The 22263-nt window shown below is 38.1% G+C and overlaps 1 protein-coding gene across 1 annotated transcript in view; it reads right to left on the reverse strand.

Moving 5' to 3' along the window:
- The window catches only part of CACNA1I (calcium voltage-gated channel subunit alpha1 I), a 359066-nt gene that overhangs the window by 102665 nt on the left and 234138 nt on the right, over positions 1 to 22263 (reverse strand). Inside the window, 1 exon segment of the mRNA XM_070947665.1 lies at positions 21560 to 21657. Coding sequence (XP_070803766.1) covers positions 21560 to 21657 — 98 coding nt within the window.

Raw genomic sequence — 22263 nt, forward strand, 5'->3', positions numbered from 1 at the left:
AGGGAGGAGAACTCTGATGAAGCAGTATTTGGCAAACAAAGCAGGCTTCTGGGACATCAAAATGAAAAGAGGCACAATCAAGAGCAGCACACAGAGAATTAAATATGCATGGATACCAGGTGTGGATTCTGAAAAGAGAGAAACAGAAATGTAGGAATTGAACCCTGGTCTCTGGTCTTACAGGGAGACGTACTGAATATCAGCCACTGATCAGAAGACAATGGAGGTTTCTGACTGGCAAATGTGTATCTAAAGTCATAGTTTGTGAACCATCCTTTTTAATATTATACTCCCTCACAATTGACTATTGAGAGAAAATATGTGTGCAAATGGAAGAATGGTGCACACTGCTGGAAAGACTGCTTGTAAATGATGACTTTTAAATTTTTTCCCATCAGATTGGATGGACGACTCCAGAATTTCTCCCTCAGAAGGAGAAATTGTCCAAAAACAGAACTCTTTTGAAAAGACAATGGCAGCAGTGCTGCTGAAAAAAATTCAAAAGGAGTAAATTCCTTCATAATATCTTGAGAATATTCCTGAGAAGCCAGGAAGCTGCAGATTGCTGGGGAGATAATTCTATAATAAAAGACAGGATATTCACGCACTTTTCTTGGCCATTTCATAACTAGAAAAATGCAGGAATTCTACATTCTATTCATGTAGTATACTCTGAAATTCTCCTCTTTCATGAGGACAGCAGAAGAAACTGAGAAGCTACCTTTTGATCCTATAAAAATCAATAGTATAATTTTGGAGGGGAAAATATTTGAACTCCCTTTTGTAATGGTGGGCAAAGTGAATATATTCTGGAGGTGCCTCAATACCTTTTCTGACAAGCTTCTGTCAACTTTAGAGAATCCATGTCCCCTCCAGACAGTTCCTGTCAACTTCTATTAACCAGCTGCCACTGCCGAAGCTATCTCCAATGAAGCAAGTAGCATGTGCCAACTCTTGGGAAAAAGTAGTGATTTAGAAAAGGGTGAGAAAAGTGTGTGTCCATGCGCACAAGTTGCAATTAACACACAGAGACAAATCTCATATTTAAGTTCCAATCCTTTTAACATGCTTCCTTCTCATACGTTACAAAACAGATCATTTTTGTACATCCATTGCTTTTCACTGCATTTAGTGTCCCAAAGCCAAATTAACTGTTTGAGAAATAAGAGTTTTCCTATGCAACATTAATCATTATAATTTCCGGGTGCCTACATGAAGATATTATGAGGCCTCCGCTTAATAAAACTTCACCCAAAAGACAGTTAACATTATTAATTTCATCTTCTCCATTGTAGCATTTGTGACCAGGTATACAGAGGACAAGATCTGGCTGCTGCTATTTAATGCCAGGATTGCCAGCAATAAATCTCTCATTATCCATAAACTTATTGTGGATGAGATGATAGATCTGTCTTGTAATACTGAGATATAGATTGGTGACAGATGCCACTCCCTCTTGGAAATGAACCATTCTGGGTCTGGGATTAGCCATGAACTAAGGGCAGAGAAAATGACATGGTAATTATCATGTGAAAAAGTTGGTCTGTATGGACAAGCTGAGTTTTTCCCCTTCCCCCCAGCTTCCCAGAGGCATCCCTGCCACTGTAATCAATGGCATGACAATGTCACAAGAACAAACACGCAACTTGCAATTTAATCTGAAGGAGGGGGATAGTTGCCTCCATTAATTATCTTGGTGAGATCACTGTCTCATTGACATGGAGTTGTTCTATCAACTTCCACAGGGAGAATAGATCTACTTAGCCCATTCTGATTATAATATAAGGTCCTGGTCGTCACCTTTCATGCTTGTGTTGGCTCATAACCTGGATATCTGCAGGATGTTATCTAAAGGGATCCCATGGGTTGTTTCAGTGGGCTTTTGAGCTCTGAGGTACTATTTTTTTCTCTCTCTCTTGGAGAGTGATCAGTAATATGGACTATAGTTGCTCTTTGACCCTTGGAAATGGGCCCCAGGGTTCTATTTATATTTTTATAATCTTATTACCATTTTGAAGATCTATGAGCTGTTCAGAGTCATGATTGGAGAAGAATATAAGCCTAGTAAAATTAAAATATATGATTTATGAATCAGACAATATATAGATATTGTCCAACCCCAGTTTGGTGCAAGGCCTGTGGAATTACTTCTTGCACAATACTTTAAAGTGAGGTCTCTTCAACTGATGGAATTTATCCCTTTTAGTATATCCATAATTGAACTAGATGGTTTATACAGAAATACAGGACCATATTATGCAGGCAGAGAATATTATTAGCATCTTAAACACTCTCAGAAACATTTTTGTAAAATGTCCAGAAAGCCTTCAGTTTCTCATTTTATGTATTTTCTCAGACCTCATCCCCATGCCCTATTCTTAATTTTTTTTGAAAATAACAGCTTTCTTGCCCCTTCTCATGAGGAGTTTTGGAAAGCATACTATGTTTGAAAGATACAGAGGCCATACAGAAATCATGCTGCGCAGGAAAAATAATCCCAATCTGCGGCTTTAATTAAAGTCTAAAATTACCTCATTTTCATTTTGATGAGAAATCTATGGCTCTTCAGGTGTTGTTGAACTACTGTCCCCAGGATATTTCACATTGACAAAGTGGCTAAAACTGCTAGGAGTCATAATTTAGCACTTCTGACAGGCTACTATTTTTATTCCCAGTCCAACTTTCTTCAACCCAATATCCTTCAAATGAATTGGACAACATTTCCCACCCCTTCTGGAAAAATTCTCATGCTTGTATGTATTATGAGGATTATACCCCAAAAGATATGGAATATTTTGTTCTTCCAGTCACTTGGGCTAGGGAATATTTTTACCCCAATATATTTGTGCATAATCTCATGTGCATTTTACAGAATGCTAAAGCTCTCACAGATCAACTTCCTGTTCAAGCAAACAAGCAATGTATTTGGCATTAAGCAATAGACAATATAGGAATGAAATGCAGGTGAAAGATGAGTAAATGCTGAAGATCACCTTTACTTTTAGCCAACCTGAAATTTAATACTTCATGGCAAATTTGTTGCATTACTTTGGTTTAGCAAGTCAAGGACAAGACATTCAGGAGACAGTACTTGTATTTCTTACTGCATGAGTCGCTGTCTCTCAATTAACATCCCCCCCAGTTAGTGGGGGAGGGGGGAGGGATTTAACAATAATAAAGAAATGTGTTCCTAAGATTGCAGAAATGCAGGTGAAACAGATTGAACTGGTAGAGGATACAACAAGAATTTATTTTCATGTTTCACTAACTGGCACGAAGAAACACCATTAACTAGTTTCAGAGGATATATCTTTGTGATGCAGCCTTTGCCTCATCTTCATTCCACTGTGGAGGCAGGCTACATTTCTTTTTTTCTCTTACAGTTTAAAGTAGCGTTTTCTATCTTTTTCCAACACAAGTGTTAGATATCAAACAATCCATACTACCTCATAACATCATGTTTGGGATGATACAGTCAAGGACTGGCATCTACTAATATCTTATTGGCTTAAAACTGTTGCAGGCAGCTTTCTTTCCTAGCACTCACTAGGCACTGTACTTTATTACTATTTTGATTCAGCTGTTGAGAAACTGGACACCTGGTGTACACAGATATATCTGCATATATAATGCCAAAGCTGCATTTTGCAAAGCATTATGGAATTTCACTGCCAGAAGTTATTGTTGCCGCCATTGACAAATTCACTTAGCTCGTATCTGCTATCCTGGACCTAATTCTCACCAACAGGGGGGAACTCGTTGAAGAAATGAAGATGATTGGCACCTTGGGTAAAAGTGTTTTTTTTATTTTTGACACTGTGATATTCACAGTGGAGTTTTAAAGGAATTGAGAAAATTCAGTTTTACATACTGGGCTTTAGAAGAGCATCTTTTGATGAACTTAAAGGAACATAAGTCTTTTTAAAATTATTTATTTATTTATTTGTTAAGCGTATATAAGATATATATAAAGCGTATATAAGATAACAGATAAAAGTATAAACATGTATTACGAATACATGAAATGGATATGAATAAAAAGGGACATTAGGACAGGGACGGTAGGCATGTTGGTGCGCTTATGCACGCTCCTTACAGACCTCTTAGGAATGGGGTGAGGTCAACAGTATACAGTCTAAAGTTAAAGTTTTGGGGGCTTGGGGAAGAAACCACAGAGCCAGGTAGTGCATTCCAGGCATTGACCACTCTGTTGCTGAAGTCATATTTTCTGCAATCGAGTTTGGAGCGATTTACCTTAAGTTTGTATCTATTGTGTGCTCGTGTATTGTTGCGGTTGAAGCTGAAGTAATCATTGACAGGTAGAACATTGTGGCAGATAATTTTGTGTACTACGCTTAGGTCAGACTGAAGGCGGCTTAGTTCTAAGTTGTCTAAGCCCAAACTTTCAAGTCTGGTGGCATAAGGAATTCTATTGCGAGCAGAGGAGTGGAGGACTCTTTTTGTGAAATATCTCTGGAATCTCTCAATTGTATTAATGTCCGATATGCAGTGCAGGTTGCAGACAGATGAGCTGTATTCGACAATTGGTCTAGCAAATGTTTTGTATGTTCTAGTTAGTAGTACAATATTACCAGAGAAGAAGTTATACAAGATTAGGTTAACAACTCTTAATGCCTTTTTGGCAATGTTGTTACAGTGGGCTCTGGCACTTAGATCTTTAGAAATGAGTACTCCAAGGTCCTTGACAGAGTGAGGGTGGTCTACAAGGTCATGTCCATCTAGCTTGTATTTTATGTTCTGATTTTTTTTTGCCAGTATGTAAGACAGAGCATTTGTTGGTTGAGATTTGACGTTGCCACTTGTTTGACCAATCTGACACATAGTCAAGGTCTTTTTGAAGGGTAGCAGCATTGTCGATAGTGTTGAATAGTTTTACATCATCAGCGAAGAGAATGCAGTTGCTTTTAATATGATCACAAAGGTCATTTATGTAAAGTATAAAGAGTGTTGGTCCTAAAACACTGTCTTGGGGAACACCACTGTTGACAGGTACAGGATTTGATAGAGCGCTTCCTATTTTGACCACTTGTTGCCTTTTTGACAGGAAAGCAGCTATCCATTTATGCAGGAGTCCACAAATGCCATAAGATTTTAGTTTTAGAAGTAGTTTGTCATGTATTACTGAATCAAAGGTTTTACAGATGTCTATGTAAATTGCGTCTATTGCTTTGCCCTGATCGAGATGTGTAGTCACATATTTTTGCAGTGTAGTAGTTGCAGATTACAGGATATTTTTTTTCTAAAACGAAATTGTTTGTTGGAGAGTGGGTTGTTTGTCTCTAGGTGGAGGGTAATGGATTGGTTAATGATTGATTCCATGATTTTGCAGGTCATGCAACATAAAGAGATTGGTCTGTAATTTTCAACTAGGCTGGGCTCTCCCTTTCTGAAGATAGGGATGACCATGCCTAGTGACCATTGGTTGGGCAAGGAGCTTGTTCTGAAAGATTTTTCAGATTATGCTTAAGAGTTTCTGTTATTGCAGTGGAAAGCTTTTTTAAGAAGTAGGCACACAGTCCATCAGGTCCAATAGATAGAGATCAGGGGTGGGTTCTAAAATTTTTTACTACCGGTTCTGTGGGCGTGGCTTATTTTGTGGGTGTGGCTTGGTAGTGGGGTAATGTGACTGGGTGGGCGTGGCCAAGATTTTTTTTAACTTTTAAAAGCATTTTTTCTACAACCTTAAGAGTTTGCAGAAAAAAATGCTTTTAGAAGCCTCTGATAATCAGGCAACTCAGCTGGGATTGCCAGAGTCTTTTAAAGGCATTTTTTCCCCTACAACCTCTTCGGCTGAAGAGGTTGCAGAAAAAATGCTTTTAAAAGCCTCTGACGATCCCAGCTGAGCCGTGCGATCATCAGAGGCTTTTTTTTACTTTTAAAAGCATTTTTTCGGCCGAAGAGGTTGTAGAAAAAATGCTTTTAAAAGTTAAAAAAAAGTTTCTGATGAGGTGGGAGGGGTAAGTGAGCGGCAACCAGGCCGGAAACCAGTTCGGGAGCGTGGCCAGCCAATGTTATTACCGGTTCTCCGAACTACTACAAATTTTTACTACTGGTTCTTGTGAACCGGTGCAAACTGGGAGCAACCCACCACTGATAAAAATGGTTTTAGACTGCGTAGTGCCTTTTCAACGTTGTCATCTGTAAAATCAATATGTATTAGATCATTGTAATCATAATTATTTGTGGTACGACTGGGAAATATTTGGTGTGTGCTGTCACTGTTTACAAAGACTGAGTCGAAGACTGTGTTAAAGAGGTTGGCTTTAACGGTTTCATCATTACAGTCTTTATCATTTGGTCCTTTTAGGGGTGGGATGGATCTCAAGTCTTTAAATTTGTTGTTTACAAAATTATAGAAGGCACGGGTGGATTTTGTGTTCAGAAGGTTTTCCTCTTGTTTGATGTGATAATTGGTGCATTCAGTCTTTAGCTGCTTAGTTTCGTTTTTTCGCCAAAGATATATATTTTTTTTGGATTGGAGCTTCCTTATTGTTATGGGTAATTTGTTTTTTTCTGGTTTTGGGGGTTATTAGTGGTACGTATAGTTTAATAATACTTTTGACTTTGAACAAAAAAGTGTTATAATGGTTTTCAGCATTATTACAGTCAGTGACTAGAGTTTGCCAATCAAGAGATGAGAGTTCATTGTCTATGAGATCATAGTTGGCTTTTTTAAAGTTATAACTGGGGATCCTATCATTATGATGATTTTTGTGAAAAGTCAATCATGCTGGGATCACTGTTGGAAAAGGGTTCTTTTATTTGTAGTCCATAAATTGAGTTTAAACTGTTGCAGAAGATGAGATCAAGGCAGTTGTTGAGTCTAGTGTTGTTAGTTACTAGTTGATCAAGTCCCAGATTAGTTACAGTATTCTACAGGGTTGCATGTATGGGTTCAGTTGTACATTCGTTTAGGGTCCAATTAATAAAAGGTAGATTGAGGTCACCAAATCTAACGTCTTCTTATTTTTGAGGAAAAAAGCATCTGGGCAAGATGGGAAATTCTATAAAATGACATGCTAAAGGCCCAATTGAAACAGTCCCCACAAGAAAGAAAAATCTAAAGGAGCCAGCATGGATACACGTAGAGCTCTCTAAAATACTGAGGCGAAAAAGCAAAGCAACATGTATAGGAAATGGGAAAAGGGGAATCTTACCAGAGAATACAAAGTACTCTCTAAAAATAATGGGAACACAATAAAAAAAAGAAAAGCTAAAACTCAGAATGGACTAAGGCTGATGAGATACCAAAACAAAACAAAACAAAACAAAACAAAACAAAACAAAACAAAACAAAACAAAACAAAACAAAACAAAACAAAACAAAACAAAACAAAACAAAACCTGTTCTTTGTGTATGTTAGAAATAAAAGGAAAGCCAAGGGGAGTATAGGTCCATTGTGAGGAGAAAGGGATGACATGGTAATGGATGATGGTGATAAGTTAGAAATCCTAAGAACTAGTGAGATCTCAGTATAGTATATTTTATTTAATAAATAAATAAATAAATAAATAAATAAATAAATAAATAAATAAATAAATAATATTGGGGACTACTTGGGAAAGCAAGTAGCCTTGATAGTACAGTGGTCTACGCACCCTGTTATTAACACAGCTGCCTGCAATTTACTGCTGGTTTGAATCTCTCCAAGGCTCAAGGTTGACTCAGCCTTCCATTCAAGGTAGGTGAAATGAGGACCCAGTTTGTGGGGGCAATAAGCTGACTTTGTATAAAATATACAAAAGTATGAAGGCTATTGCTTAATGCATTGTAAGCCGCCCTGAGTCTCCGGAGAAGGGCGGCATATAAATCAAAATTAAAAAAAAAAAACATGCTATAATCAACATGAAAAAAATGTTTTTACAACAAATTGTATTGACTAATAAGATTAGATACCAGTAACTTAATATTCATAAAGTTAGTAGCTTTATAGATCAGGAGGGTGCTATAGACTTGGTGTATGTGGAACTCAGTGGAGTCTTTGACAAAGTATTTCATTAAATAGTGAAATATGGGCTACACCGTGGATCTCAAAGGAAATTACTTGATGTCCATAATGTATCCCTGTTTCATTGCTAAGATAGACTACTGCAATGTGTTTTGCATGGGGCCATCTTTGAAAACTACTCCAGAACTGCAGTTGGCAAATGTCCATGTGCTGATACAGTATGTGAAAGACAATATACCCATGTGACTGATAATACATTTCCAGATTTGTTTCAAAGTATTGGTTTTATTCATTAAAACCAGTACCTCATCCATGTAGAACAATGAATTGGGCCTGTTGGGTTCCCAATATATGAAAGTCAAAATCAGTGGGGCTCCAAACCATTACTATCCCCTACTTTATGTAATCGCTTAGAAATCAGAATGACACTTACTCTCTTTACACTTTTACACTCTTTTAAAAATCTGCCACAATGGCATAGTTCTGCAAGGCTGTTGTATATAAGTTCCATTTATCATAAAGTTTATTATCATTTATTTTCTATTCAGATTGTATTCTGACTTTTACATTTTATTGCGATGCTTTTATGACTGTAATCCACATATGTTTTTGGTGGTTGGTAAATTCAATGGTCTGAATTATAGGTATCTTCTACGGGCATACATTTCTCTGCTGTACGTCTTCTGCTCTCCTGGCTTATAACATCTTGGTTAATATTATGCATTATCCAATGAAGAATTTTCCTACAAGTTCAACAGACTAGAGTGGAAAATCTAGTTTATTTTATTCTTTTGAACAAGCCTCTAAGCCCTAATATAGTTTGGGGCCTTGGATGAATATAGTCATTGAATTTTTTTACATTTCAGTTCATTCACCCCTTATTCTTACTACCTCCGTTTATATTCTTCTATTGTCTTCATTAATATCTGCGGTCCATCCAATTCTGGCACCATCTGCAAATGTCATTAACAAGCCTGACTTCTTTGTGAAGATTATTAATGAAGGCATTAAACAAAATTTGTGGAAAGGGTTGAAATGTTCCACTGTTAATCTGTGCCATGTCTAGCTAGGCACCTGCTCCCAGCCCAGGCTATTTCTAATTTTGTATGCTTTTTCAGACACAATCATCATGCCATTTTCCAGTTGATGTGGCGGTTGTCTTATAAAAATCCAGGGAACAAAATTACTTCATCAATTCCCACAAAAACAACATTTTGATCGGAAAAGCTAAAAATATCACCTGAAACACTCTCTGTTTATATGCAGGGAATGTAAGCTAGGGAAACATAATTGAGCATATATTAGTGCTATACTGGTATTGATGTGACTAAGAGGAGAAAGTAGTAAAAATATGTATTACTGCTTTTCAGTCTGCTTTTTATTCCTGATCTAAAAGGACATTCTTCATTTTAATATTTGTAAATCACTAAGGTGGTATAATTTAAACAATGTAGAAAGAACAAATAAAGCTCTGCATCAAAATATTGCCATGTATACCTAATAGGAGTGTATTTTGTAAATCCAAAGGGGAGGAAAAAAAACCAAAAGTTAGCAATCACAGGATCTCTAACTGCATGTATTTCCCCCCCAAAAAGAGTTTGAAGTAAAATAAAGGTAACTGAAGAACTAAAAAATTGAGTTGTCTGAAGTCAAAGGCATCTGAAGGAGGTGCAGGATTGTAAAAGACAAAAACAAAAGGCAAAGCTGATGATTGCAACCACACAGTTGAAGCTGCCATCTTAACTTTTTAGACTCCCACCCTTGTCTAAAAAATAACTTTTATAAAAATTTGACACTTGCTGAGAACGGAGCAGTACACATTATTTTTTTAACTGAAAATCCAAACTAAAGCTGCAATCTTAAGAATAGATACCACAGAATTATTGCAAACAGCTTTCTCTTTCACCCTGGCTATCCAATTTGCAGCATTGTTCGATGTTGAACTACATGGCACCGTTGCCTGAATAATTTCTCAGGCCGGCCTTCTCTGTTGGGTAAGAACAAATAAAACTACCTAGCTGCATTAGCCTCTGCAAAGTTGTGTCATCTTCAACCCAACCTGCAGAGTTTCTGATTAACAGTATAGGCACTTGGTGAGTGAATTGTCATTGCAAGGCTATTGCAGGGGTCACTTTCTCTCAACCATAGTCCTTCTATTATGAAGACGGTAAAGTACAATTCACACACATTTTTGTTACAGTAAAAATAATAATAATAAAAAAAGAATAGGAAATGAAAAAGAGCAAAAACCATAGTTATGCCTTCTACCCTTCTTTCCATTGTGTAATTATCGTCTTATTCTTTTCCCCATCACCTTTGGCCTATTTTAATCCCCAAATTGTGAAATCATTAATTCTGTCTTTTCTTCTCTCAATAATAAAATACATTGCCATTAGCAGCTTTGTAAAAAATTACATACTTTGCTTTAAGTAATAATTATTTTAGGAAGAGCAGGAACTTTTTTTTTTTTTTTTTGCTGCTACTTCTTAAGGAAAAGTCCTTTTGGATGAGAAAGTGGATAAATAATAAGTATATCAAGACCAAGGTCTGGCTATTTAAAAAATCTATATCTCTACTGATTTTCATGAAAAAAAAAGAGTTTATATCTCAGGAATGTTAAGAAACTTTCTTGATGCAAAGCAGGGTATGTCTCTGAAGAAAACAATATTTATTTATTTCCTTTCTCAGATTCTGCAGTCTATTTCCTCCCCTCCTTCTATTTCAATCTCCTCTTAGTATTCCATGTATACTAAGCACACCCAACTGAGATTGTGCTAGTTTTGCAAGAAGTATAACTTGGGATTTCTCAGCATCTACTAGTATCACCCTCTAGGTATTTTGGGTACATCATGGCAAAGATTCTCCCTTTGAAGACCAAGCAGAATGTCAGACTATGCTACTAGGGGCTATATATCTATGGAGATTCTCAGTCATCCAGGTCATGGTTGTCCCAAAGGTGCTTTTTCAAGAGGCAAGTAGACTTTCTGGTTTTACTTTGCAGACATTTCACTTCTCACCCAAGAAGCTTCTTTAGCTCTGGCTGGATGGTGGGGAATAGAAGGATTTATATTTCTTGCAGACAGTTTATCATTTGCATTCTTTTAGAGAGTCGTTAAGGCCACCTGGAGGTTTATCTGTATCATCAGGATTACCTGAGTAGTGCAAGTGGGTGTGGAGTCTTCTTGGAACTGTTGAAAGGTCTGTGTTGTAAACTGGAGATAGATAATGTCATATCCCTCCCCCTCTTTTGAGAGAGAGAGATGAGAAACAAAATGTCTTCAAAGAAAAACCAGAAAGTCCAGCTGCCTCTTGAAAAATCACCTTTGGTACCACTAACTAAGTGGCTAGGCATGAATCTGACATACCACCCATTGCCTCCTCTTCTCCATAGGGCTGCGTTTTAATAATCAACTATGAATAAGATAGACTGGAATGGCCACATAAAGGTGACTACAGAAAAGTTTGAGGAATCCTAAAAGATCCCTGAAATTCTGTTATAGAGCCATGCATCAAGATATTCCAAAATAGCTTTGATTATGGGAAGAAGGAAAGTAGAGGTAGGAAGGAGAAAGAGTTGGACTTGGAATAAAGTGAGCAATGTTCTTATTAGTCATATACGATGCCACTCTTCAAAGCAAACTGAATTCAACATGAATAATAGGCTACCAGAAATCTATGTTTCCATGTGTATTCTAATTCATTGTCAGGTTGAGGTAACATAGGTCATAATATTGCCATGTACTGCACTGAATTTTCACTTTGTGGATTTTGTAGTTTTCAAGTGGTTTTTGACGCAAATACACAAAAACAATATTCTGGGAGTATTGATAATGTAAAACATTTGTAAAATTGTTTCCTGGTCCAGGCTGAAACATGACAAATTTTAGGAAACTAATATTTACTGCACATCTAATCTAAACATTATGAGTCAATATAAAAATGTGAATTCCTGTTCTTTTGCAGAGCTGAAAATACTTTAGATTTGTCAATGTCACCAGTATTCTATTAATTGTTAGATACTTAATGATTCTGTCCGTATCAACTTCTGAATGTCAACTTCAGTATGACAAAGTGTATGAATTCAATAAACTAAACATGGAAACTTACTCAACATGTCTAAATCCCCCACCACAATAGACATACACTTATTACTTTTCCAGTGTTGCATTTCTTCAGTCTTTAGGCACAGATTCCCAAGAATGAGACTTTGGGCTTAAAAGAATGTGTGAGGCCGCTCCAAAGCAGCACAACTCATATAAATCATAAAGTGCTATCAAAAAGAAAGGTAATAAATATCTGACATTGTCTTACAAAGATCATAAGTAGAACTTATATTTATGATTCTAAAAGGGGTAGCAATACTATAAAGTAGGGGTGTCTGTTCTGACCCAGCCTTAGCATAACCAAGAAACAGACTCCTTGTCCCCCAAACCCCCTCTTTATTTAGCTACTGTGAATTCATGGCATTCACACACAGAAAAGTCCGGGCAATAATTCTTCCAAGGGTTAATTGCAGTAACAGACCTTATCAGTCCTTGGATAATTGCCAGGCCGAGAGCTTCCAGTCGCAAAGCCGTAAATTAATTCCTTGCAAGCAGTCTCTGAGGCACAAACCACGATAAGCACGTATTTCCAAAAGAAATACGAACTGTTGTCTCCTACAACCACCACTCCCCTTTTGCTTCTATTTGTTCCCCAGCCAGGGAGGGGCCATTCAGCGTCCATGTGTGCCTTTCTTTCTGAGTCGGTTCCTGTTCCTCAGTTGTTCTCCTCTCCTGACAGCTCTGTGCATAAGCGCATCTGGAACAGGCCCTGGCTGTTCTTCTTCCCCCCTTATCTCCAACTCCGAAGGCAGCTGGGAAATGTTGGACGGCCCTGGGTCTATCTCTGCTTCTGACACAGAGCATCCATCAAAGCCTTCCCCAGTCTCCAGGACTGGCCCACGTTCCTCCCCAACCTCCTCATTGTCTGAGTCTGCCACCAGCTCCACTGGCAGCTGGTGGGCCACAACAGTGTCAAACTCACAGCCCACAGGTTGGAAGCGTCATGTGCTGGCCACCCCACCCCCATTTTAGCGAAGGAAAAACTGTTGTGATATGTCACGTGATGACAATGTGATGACGTGAGTTTGACATCCCTGCTATAGAGCAATGCCTAACCTTGCTCATGGTGGATCTACTTTTCTCAAAAGAGTGCAGAGAAGAGCAATAAAGATGATTAAAGGGCTGGAGGCTAAAACAGAAAAAGAAGGGTTGCAGGAATTGGGTATGTCTAGTCTAGTGAAAAGAAGACTAGAGGTGACAGGATAGCAGTGTTCCAATATCTGAGGTTCTGCCATAAAGAAGAGGGAGTGAACTTATTCTCTAAAGCATCCGAAGGCAGGACAAGAAGCAATGGATAGAAACTAATCAAGGAGAGATTCAACCTAGAATTAAGGAGAAATTTCCTGACAGTGAGAACAATTAACTAGTGGAACGACTTGCCTCCAGAAGTTGTGCATGCTTCACCACTGGAAGTTTTAAAGAAGAGATTGGACAGCCATTTGTCTGAAATGCTATAAGGTCTCCTGCTTGGGTGGGGGTTGGACTGGAAGACTGCTGGCATCCCTTCCAATTCTATTATTCTGTTATTCTTTCTATGATCATGTGTATCCATCCATGAAGCCCAAAGAAAGTCCAGAATTATATAGGATCTCATGCCATGGGCAGGGGTTGGACTAGAAGACCTCCAAGGTCCCTTCCAACTCTGTTTTTCTATGTTCTAATGAAAAACTTTTCTTATGCATTGAAATACAATTTCTGTCTTTCCCAACATGGCCAGTTTTTCTGCTTTTGGAGATAGGAAACATAATTCAAAGACATCACAGGTAGCAGGTTTAGAGGGCTGCTAGAATAGCGTAGAAAGAAATGGAACCTAGGAGAGGGTTATGCAGACAAATAGTTGGAAATCAAACAAAGATCCACATCAGGGATAAACTAGTCCACAGATAATGCAGCAGCCTAAAGCAGAAAATCCACAATAATCCATAACCTTTGGAACTGTTCCAGTTGTCCTTTGGCAGGTGGTAATATTTGAACAAAGGAAGCAGTGAAGAAAGATTTTCTCACTATTTCCATTCTAGCCATAACTATCATAGATAAAATAAGACTGTTGTAAAGTCTTCTATTTCATAGGACTCTTCAAAAATTGATAAATGTATCAGTGAAAGCTGTAAGAGAACAGTTTGTTGTATTATTTCTAAAACAATTTTTTTAATCCTTTGATTTTCAGTCCACACAGTTGGGCTAAGTAATAAATCATGGTTTCCAGAAATTAACTCTTAGTTCAGCTCTCAGTTAGACTTGGCAAAAGATCTCCAGACATAACTTACCTAGTTAAAAGCATTAATGCAGACAAGAATAAAGTTTATTTATCAAATTTAGGTACTGCCCACCTCACTCTCACAGTGACAAAAAAATAAATTTCCGACATAACTGTTGATGTCTATTTGACCTACATAATTGTATCGGAGTATAAGATGCACCAGAGTATAAGACACAGCTTAGTTTTTTGAGAGGAAAATAGGGGGAAAAAATCTGCCTACCAGGTGTTCATATGGCTAGCGTCCTTAGTTTGGTCAGCTTCAGCACATTAGTTTGCTGGTTTTTTATCCCCTGTTTGGGGATGAAAAACAGCTTCTAAAGCACAACTGATCTTTGGAGAGAGAAGCAATGAGAAAAGCAGGCAAACCACGGAGATTGCTTCACTTGCTAGCGCCTTGTTAGGGCTGAAAAAAAAGGTTCAAAAAAGCTACATTCGGAGTATAAGATGCACCTAAATTTTCATCCTCTTTTAAGAGGGAAAAAAGTACGTTTTATACTCTGAAAAATACGATATTTGCCTGGTATTTAAACTCTAGTTTTTTCCCCCATGATTTCGTAAGTTAATTGATACTTAGTGTCCTTGGGTGGTTGAGGTATGTTTTTTTCACAACCAGAGGTGAAATGTAAAATTTATTACTACCGGTTCGGTGGGCGTGGCTTGGTGGGGGGGGGTAATGTGACTGTGTGGGCATGGCCAACTTTTTTTTTTTTAAAAATGCTTTGAAAAGTCTCTCTGATGATCAGGCAACTCAGCTGGGATTGTCAGAGAGACTTTTAAAGCATTTTTTTCTGCAACCTCTTCCGGGGAAGAGGTGGTTTAAAAAATGCTTTGAAAAGGCTCTGACGATCCTAGCTGTGTTGCCTGATCGTCAGAGTCTTTTCAAAGCATTTTTTAAACCACCTCTTCCCCGGAAGAGGTTGCAGAAAAAAATGTTTTGAAAAGCCTCTGAGATCCCAGCTGAGCCGCGCGATCATCAGAGGCTTTTTTTTTAATTTTTAAAAGCATTTTTTCGGTGGAAGAAGTTGTAGAAAAAATGCTTTTAAAAGTAAAAATAAAAAGCCTCTAATGATCGTGTGGCTCAGCTGGGCATGGTGGGGGGGTAGGGCGCAGGGATTTTTGCTACCGGTTCTCCGAACCACCCGCTGCCATCGCTACCGGATCGGGTGATCCGGTCCGAACCGGGAGCATTTCACCCCTGATCACAACCCTTTCTAGATTGAAGGGCCACTGTTCTTATATTCTAGAAAAATATGATTCCTGCCTCACCAACCTTAACACTGGCATTCCATCAGGAATTAATTATGTGTCATCAAGTCATTTTTGATTCCTAGTGACCACACAAGTTTTCTTCAAGATAATTTATCACTAACCTATCATGTCCCTCAATGGTGTACTCATTACCTCTGTAACTGGGTCCATCCACCTTGCTGCTGGTCATTCTCTTCCTTTCTTTCCTTCTACCTTTCCCAGCCTTAGAGCCTTTTTTCAGAGAACTGAGTCCTTGCATAACAAGTCCAAAGTAGCATAATTTGAGCCTGGAAATTTGTGTCTTGAGTGAGAACCTTGGGTTGATTTGTTCAATGCTCCACTGGGATTTTTTTTTTGGCTTTTCACAATAGTTTCGGGAGTCTTCTCCAACACTTTAGTTCAAAAGGGTCAATACTCATAGACTAGACTAGACTAGACTAGACTAGACTAGACTAGACTAGAACAGAACAGAACAGAACAGAACAGAACAGAACAGAACAGAACAGAACAGAACAGAATAGAATAGAATAGAATAGAATAGAATAGAATAGAATAACAGATTTGGAAGGGACCTTGGAAGTTTTCTAGTCCAACTCCCTGCTTAGGCAGGAAACCCTACACCATTTCAGACAAATGGTTATCCAACATCCTCTTAAAAACCTCCAGTATTGGAGCATTCACAATTTCTGGAGGCAAGTTGTTCCACTTCTTCCTTTCCTACTTCTTCAAAGTCCAACTTCTGCTTCCATACAATGTCACAGGGAACACCATGTCTCGAACAATTCTGATATAAACACTTCACAGCATTGGAATATTTTTTCCAAGGTCTTCATGGCTGCTGTACTGAGTGCTGGCCTGCAATGCATTTCTTGACTGCTTCCTCTTTGTTGGCAATTGCTCTTAACAGGGAGAAACAATCCATCACTTTACTATCTTTATTGCTAGTTGTTCTACCTGTTGTCATTAATTTGATCATCTTTATATTTAACATTAGTCCCACTTTTTCACTGTGGTCTTTTAGTATAGGGCATGCAAAAATTTCGCATTGTTGGCTATTAAAATAATGTGATCAGCATGGTGCAGGTTCCTCCAATTTTAATCTTTCAATCAAGCTTCCCTTTATATATTTTCCACAGATAGATGGAATAAATAAGAGGTGAGAATGCAGCCTTGTGACACTCCTTTGTCAATCTGGAGTCCCTGTTTCACCATGTTCTGTCCAGACTGTGGCTTTCTGGCCTGTGTACAGATAGTCTTCAACAGTTCATTTAATGACTTTTCATAGTTACAATGGCACTGAAAAAAGTGACTTATGACCAGTGGTGGGATTCAAATAATTTTACAACCGGTTCTCTGCCCTAATGATTTCTTCCAACAACCAGTTCACCAAACTGCTCAGAAAGTTAACAACCGGTTCTCCCGAAGTGGTGCAAACTGGCTGAATCCCACCACCGTTTTTCACTGTTAGGACCTTTGCAGCATCCTCATTCAGATGCTTGGCAACTGAATCTTATTTATGACCGTTGCTGTATCCCAAGGTCATGTGATCACTTTTGCGACCTTCTGACAGGCACAGTCAATGGGGAAGTGAAATTCACTTAACCAACAGGTCGCTATCTTATCAACTGTAGTGATTCACTTAACAACTGAGGCAAGAAAGTTTGTCAAACGGGGCAAAACTCAATTAACAAATGTCTCACTTAACAACAGAAATCTTGGGCTCAATTGTGGTCATAAGTCAAGGACTACCCATATAAGTTTCTCAGGAGGAAATAAGATGTCCTGGTATTCCCATTTTTCTGAAATTCCGCATTCCGCAGGAGGATGAAGAAGTATTATGCATGCTTGCCACCTTGAGTTCATATAAAATAATAAAGACGGAATTAAAGAAATCTAAGGCAAAATTGATCTCTTCAAAGTTAAAAAGTTATTTTTCAAATAAAAACTAATGAAGTGTAGAATGAAAGCCTGCAGTTTGCCATTCAGCATGGAAAAAAAAAATGTCCTGCTTTTCTGCCTGATATGCAAATAATAGTTAATATTAACTTGCTAATGTCTGTGTGATGCATAGTTATGCAAATACTACTATCATTATTTGATCAGAGTTGATAAGTAACACAGTAAAATCCCCACTGTGCAATAGTTATAGTTCTGTAGAGTCTGCAAAAATTCCGTGCAGTGAAGAAAGGCAGTACTTAAAAGGAGCAGAGAGAATACTTTCTGTTTTATAAACTTCTCCCACATTCTTCCTTCCATAATCATTTTAATAAAATGTATCTGTATTCCTTGGCCTGTATATACTGTGGAGAGAACATTATAAAATGGTATAGAGCACTGGTGGGTTTCAATTTTTTTTTACTACCGGTTCTGCGGGTGTGGCTTGGTAGGTGTGGTGTGGCTTGGTGGGCGTGGCTTGGTGGGCATGGCAAAGGAAGGATACTGCAAAATCCCCATTCCCACCCCACTCCAGGGGAAGGATACTGCAAAATCTCCATTCCCACCCCACTCTTGGGGGAAGGGTATTGCAAAATCTCCATTCCCACCCCACTCCAGGGGAAGGATACTGCAAAATCTCCGTTCCCACCCCACTCCAGGGGAAGGATACTGCAAAATCCCCATTCCCTCCCCACTCCTGGGGGAAGGATATTGCAAAATCTCCATTCCCACCCCACTTTGGGGCCAGCCAGTTTTCTGATCTACTCAAAATTTCCGCTACCGGTTCTCCAGAACCTGTCAGAACATGCTGACCCTGGTATAGGGTCTCCTGCTTAAGTAAGGGGTTGGACTAGATGACCTACAAGATCCCATCCAACTCTGTTATTCTATTCTAAATATTTTGTTTAGATATGCAAGCAGCTCTACAAAATGAAAGCATCAATCTTTTTACATTGTGGCCCAGGAAATCCTAATGGTTCAATTTCCCTGTGAAACCTGACTCATATTAATCTCTCATACACAAAGACCTAGAGTGGCACTCAGTGGAACAAAAGGAAAAGGAAAAGAAAACTATGGCTATTATCTAACATTTATTTCTAGGGAGAGTCTAAAATGTTTTTAGATCATAGGATGTCAAGGGGTCGTGCAAGATACCAGAAGTCATGTCCCTCATTGTTTGCTTGCTTATTGTATTTAGTTTTTCCAAATTCCATGGAACGGCCCTTTCAGTTGCATGCTTTTAAGCGTATTAGTTTTGCTTTAAGGCTGCTTCACAATTATTTCCCATGGAAAAAAAAAACTCTTAACTTTGACTTTGAAATTTAATGGTTAGAGGAGGGATTTTTTTTTTGTTACAGAAGTGGCTAGTATATATTGAGTATGCAAAGTAGAAAGTTGAGGCTGTAACATTATTATACTCATTCTACAGCACTGAAGAGTCAGACATTAACCCTTTATTTCTCTTTTCCCCTTCAATCTACAGTTCTATCTTTCCCCTTTTCCATTTTCCCACTATTTTCATTATAATGTGTATTTTATGCTCTGATAAGTTTAATAAGATTATATTATTAAATATCAACTTTACTGAATGCAATGCTGTCTAGATCTATTTGCTGCAATTCCCATAACTCCTAGTTAATATGGTCAAAATCTGGAAGTTCTGGGAGTTGTACATCTGGGTGCTAAATACACCTGGGAGTCCACCGAGTTGAGGAAGTTAACTGTACTAATGCCAGTCAAATTTATACAAGAACATACTGGATATATACACATGTACAACAGGAAAGCACATGTATATATAGCTAGATATAAACACTCATACAACATGAAAACACAGCAGTACATCTTACATGCATTTGCAGATACAGCATTGACATACTGTAACTGATAAATAGTTTATATTGTTATATCCTAAGGAGGAGGAGGAGGAGGGGGGGGAGGAGGGGGAGGAGGGGGAGGAGGTGGTGATGGTAGTTGTCTGGAATATTTTCTGTCTGTATTTTTGTATATGCATCAATTTTTGAATGGATGTTGTCAAGACAACATCTCTCCAGAGCTTTAATGGATGAGAAACTACCAAAAAAACAACTCTTCCCTCATAAAGTCCTTGAAAGACAACAGCCAATTAGAAGATAAATGACTTTGAATGGATTGTGTGCTGTCCATATTTTTATCCTTTAATAAACCAGGCTGTAACTATTTTGGCTTAACTAAAATCAGATAGCAACTTTCCAGTTCATTTCATGCACTTCATAAAATAGTTACTATAAATGCTACAATGAATGCTATTATGATAAATTTAAATAAATGACTTTAGCTGCAAAACCCCTCAGAACTTAAAGGTGGGGTACTTGAGAATTATTCCTCACACAGCCCAATTTGGAGACCCTTTTCTGGGTTTGCCTGCTAAACAAATTGCATTGAGTAACTGCTATGGAGAAGAACTTCTCGGAGATCATACCCTATTATGCAAATCCTAGAGAAGTTCACTTGCATGCACTCTGACATGCATCTAGTTTGAATATGTATTTACATATTCATACTGAATGCTAATTCCACATTTCTCCGAATGTAGAGTCTTGATCTGCCAAGAATAATTATGAGTTATGATTCTTTCCCAAATATCTTTACATGATCTATTTATATGTGAACTTATAAACTTATTATAGAGGATCAAACCAATATAATAGAGAGGTAATCCTCAATTTACCACCACAATTGGGACCAGAATTTCTGTTGCTAAATGATGTGGTCATAAAGCAAGACATCATATCACCAGAGTCCTTAGCAATCCCAACACTCCCTACTGCCATCTCAATTACAGACACATGTGCCATTCAGTCGCTAAATCATGCAGCCTGTTGTTGCAATTGTTCAGAAAGCCTTCAGAAAACTTCCAAGATCTTCCCCAGGTCTTGCAAGAATGGCTGTGTTATTTGAAGAATAATGCCAACTTTCTAAAGCTTTCTGAAACATCTCTTAAAAATAGGCAAATCAAATAAGTAACTTCTCCAATATCAGTAAAAAGCTCAGAGTTCTAAATAAATTAACTCAACATTCCACATCTAAACCCTTAGCTGTAACAAAATCCCATTTAAAGGAATAAAATGGTCCTGATATCCTAATGTAAACAACATAAAAGAAAGCCAAAGTATGATGAAAAGAGACCATTTCTCATTTACAAAAGACAAGCTCTTAATTATTCACTGTAATTTCATGTCTCTTCTTCTGGTTTATCACCACAAGAGCCTTCAACATGTAGCTGAGGATTTATGATTGTATTCATGAACCAACCTAATTTTACCATTTTATTGCCAATTCAGTTCATCTTTCCACAGTTGTTTCGTTCTGGTGATCTGCTTTCAGTTTTTACTGTTCTTCAAAAAACCTGATGTACTGTAATCTACCACTGAACTCTTCATCCCATACTTCCAACAGGAGATCATTTAAGGACAAGTGAAATAGCTCTTGTCCCAATACAAATACTTAAAGAACTTCTTTTTTTAACTTCTCACTATTATGAAATTAATATTAAAAGGCCACACTTTTTTATGACCTGAACATGAGATTTATTTTTGGAAATGCTTCTGTCAAAAGCTTTATTAGAAAAGACTATAATGTCTCCCAAGGGAGTTTGGTCTGTTTTCATGGTGACACATTTAACCATCCATGGCTGGCAGGGCCCAGACGCATTAGGGAAATGAAACTTCAGTTGGCCTGAGGACTGCACCAGACTTTATCTGTCATATTGGGGAAGCTTTCCCAAAGTGGATAGGGCTGGGAGCTAAACTTTTAAGAAGTAAAATTAATGCATTAAATATGTACAAAGCTTAAGGCTTTCCAAACTCTTCAAAATGCAAAATGGGACCCATGGGGTTGCCCCCCTCCCTTCTGGAGACCACAAGAGGGATCCTGGTGAATTCATGTGGCCCCTGGATTGCCCCAATACTAAATCACTCATACAGTGCCAACCTATCGTGAAAAAGGCATGGACGTGCATTTTCCCATCCCCGTCAAGAAAGGAAGGAGGCAGATAGACTTACTAGGCACTCGGTTAATGGCTTTGAGGGGCCTCAGAACTCGTACAGTGCGAATTGCAGACAAGTTAATATTTTGAAGATCCAGGGAATATTCCACCATCCTGCAAAAGATGAAAGATACTGAAACTATTATATACGTTTAAAACCAATAGAGTAAATGAAGGATACAGGAGTTAAAGCTGGTCATGCTGACAGAATGGCACCAAATCCCTCTAGTATGTCATTTCTTCTTCCTTAGTCTATCCTGAGAATTTGATGGTAAGAAAGTATTGGGGGAAGTATCACTCTGCAAATAGTATTATAGGTTGTCACTTCACCGGGGCTAGAGAGACTAAACAAAAGACTAGTATCCAGTGCTGTATATCTCAGGCTGCATCTTTAGGATATGATGACAGCATCAGGCTATAGATTCAATAGTGGATACCCTTTGGGAATCCTTAAATCTGAACATGGGCATTCCATAAGTTTTACAAAAACCACCCTTCCCAAATCCTCAGGTTCAATTAAAATGCTCCCCTTAATCTTTAGGACTTAAAAAGTAGCAGGAGATCAGAAATATTTTTTCCATTTATTCCCATCATATTTTATTCTTGATCATACTGGCTGGGCTGGATGCCTAAATTTGTTCAGCAGAATCTGAAGATCCACCTGCTGTAGAGAATGAACAATTTCCTCCATAATTCACAAGTACTTTAAAAATTAACCGT

The sequence above is a fragment of the Pituophis catenifer genome, unplaced genomic scaffold, assembly GCF_029215685.1.
Source record: "Pituophis catenifer annectens isolate HBS135680 unplaced genomic scaffold, rPitCat1.0.hap2 SCAF_7, whole genome shotgun sequence".
Lineage (NCBI taxonomy): Eukaryota > Metazoa > Chordata > Lepidosauria > Squamata > Colubridae > Pituophis > Pituophis catenifer.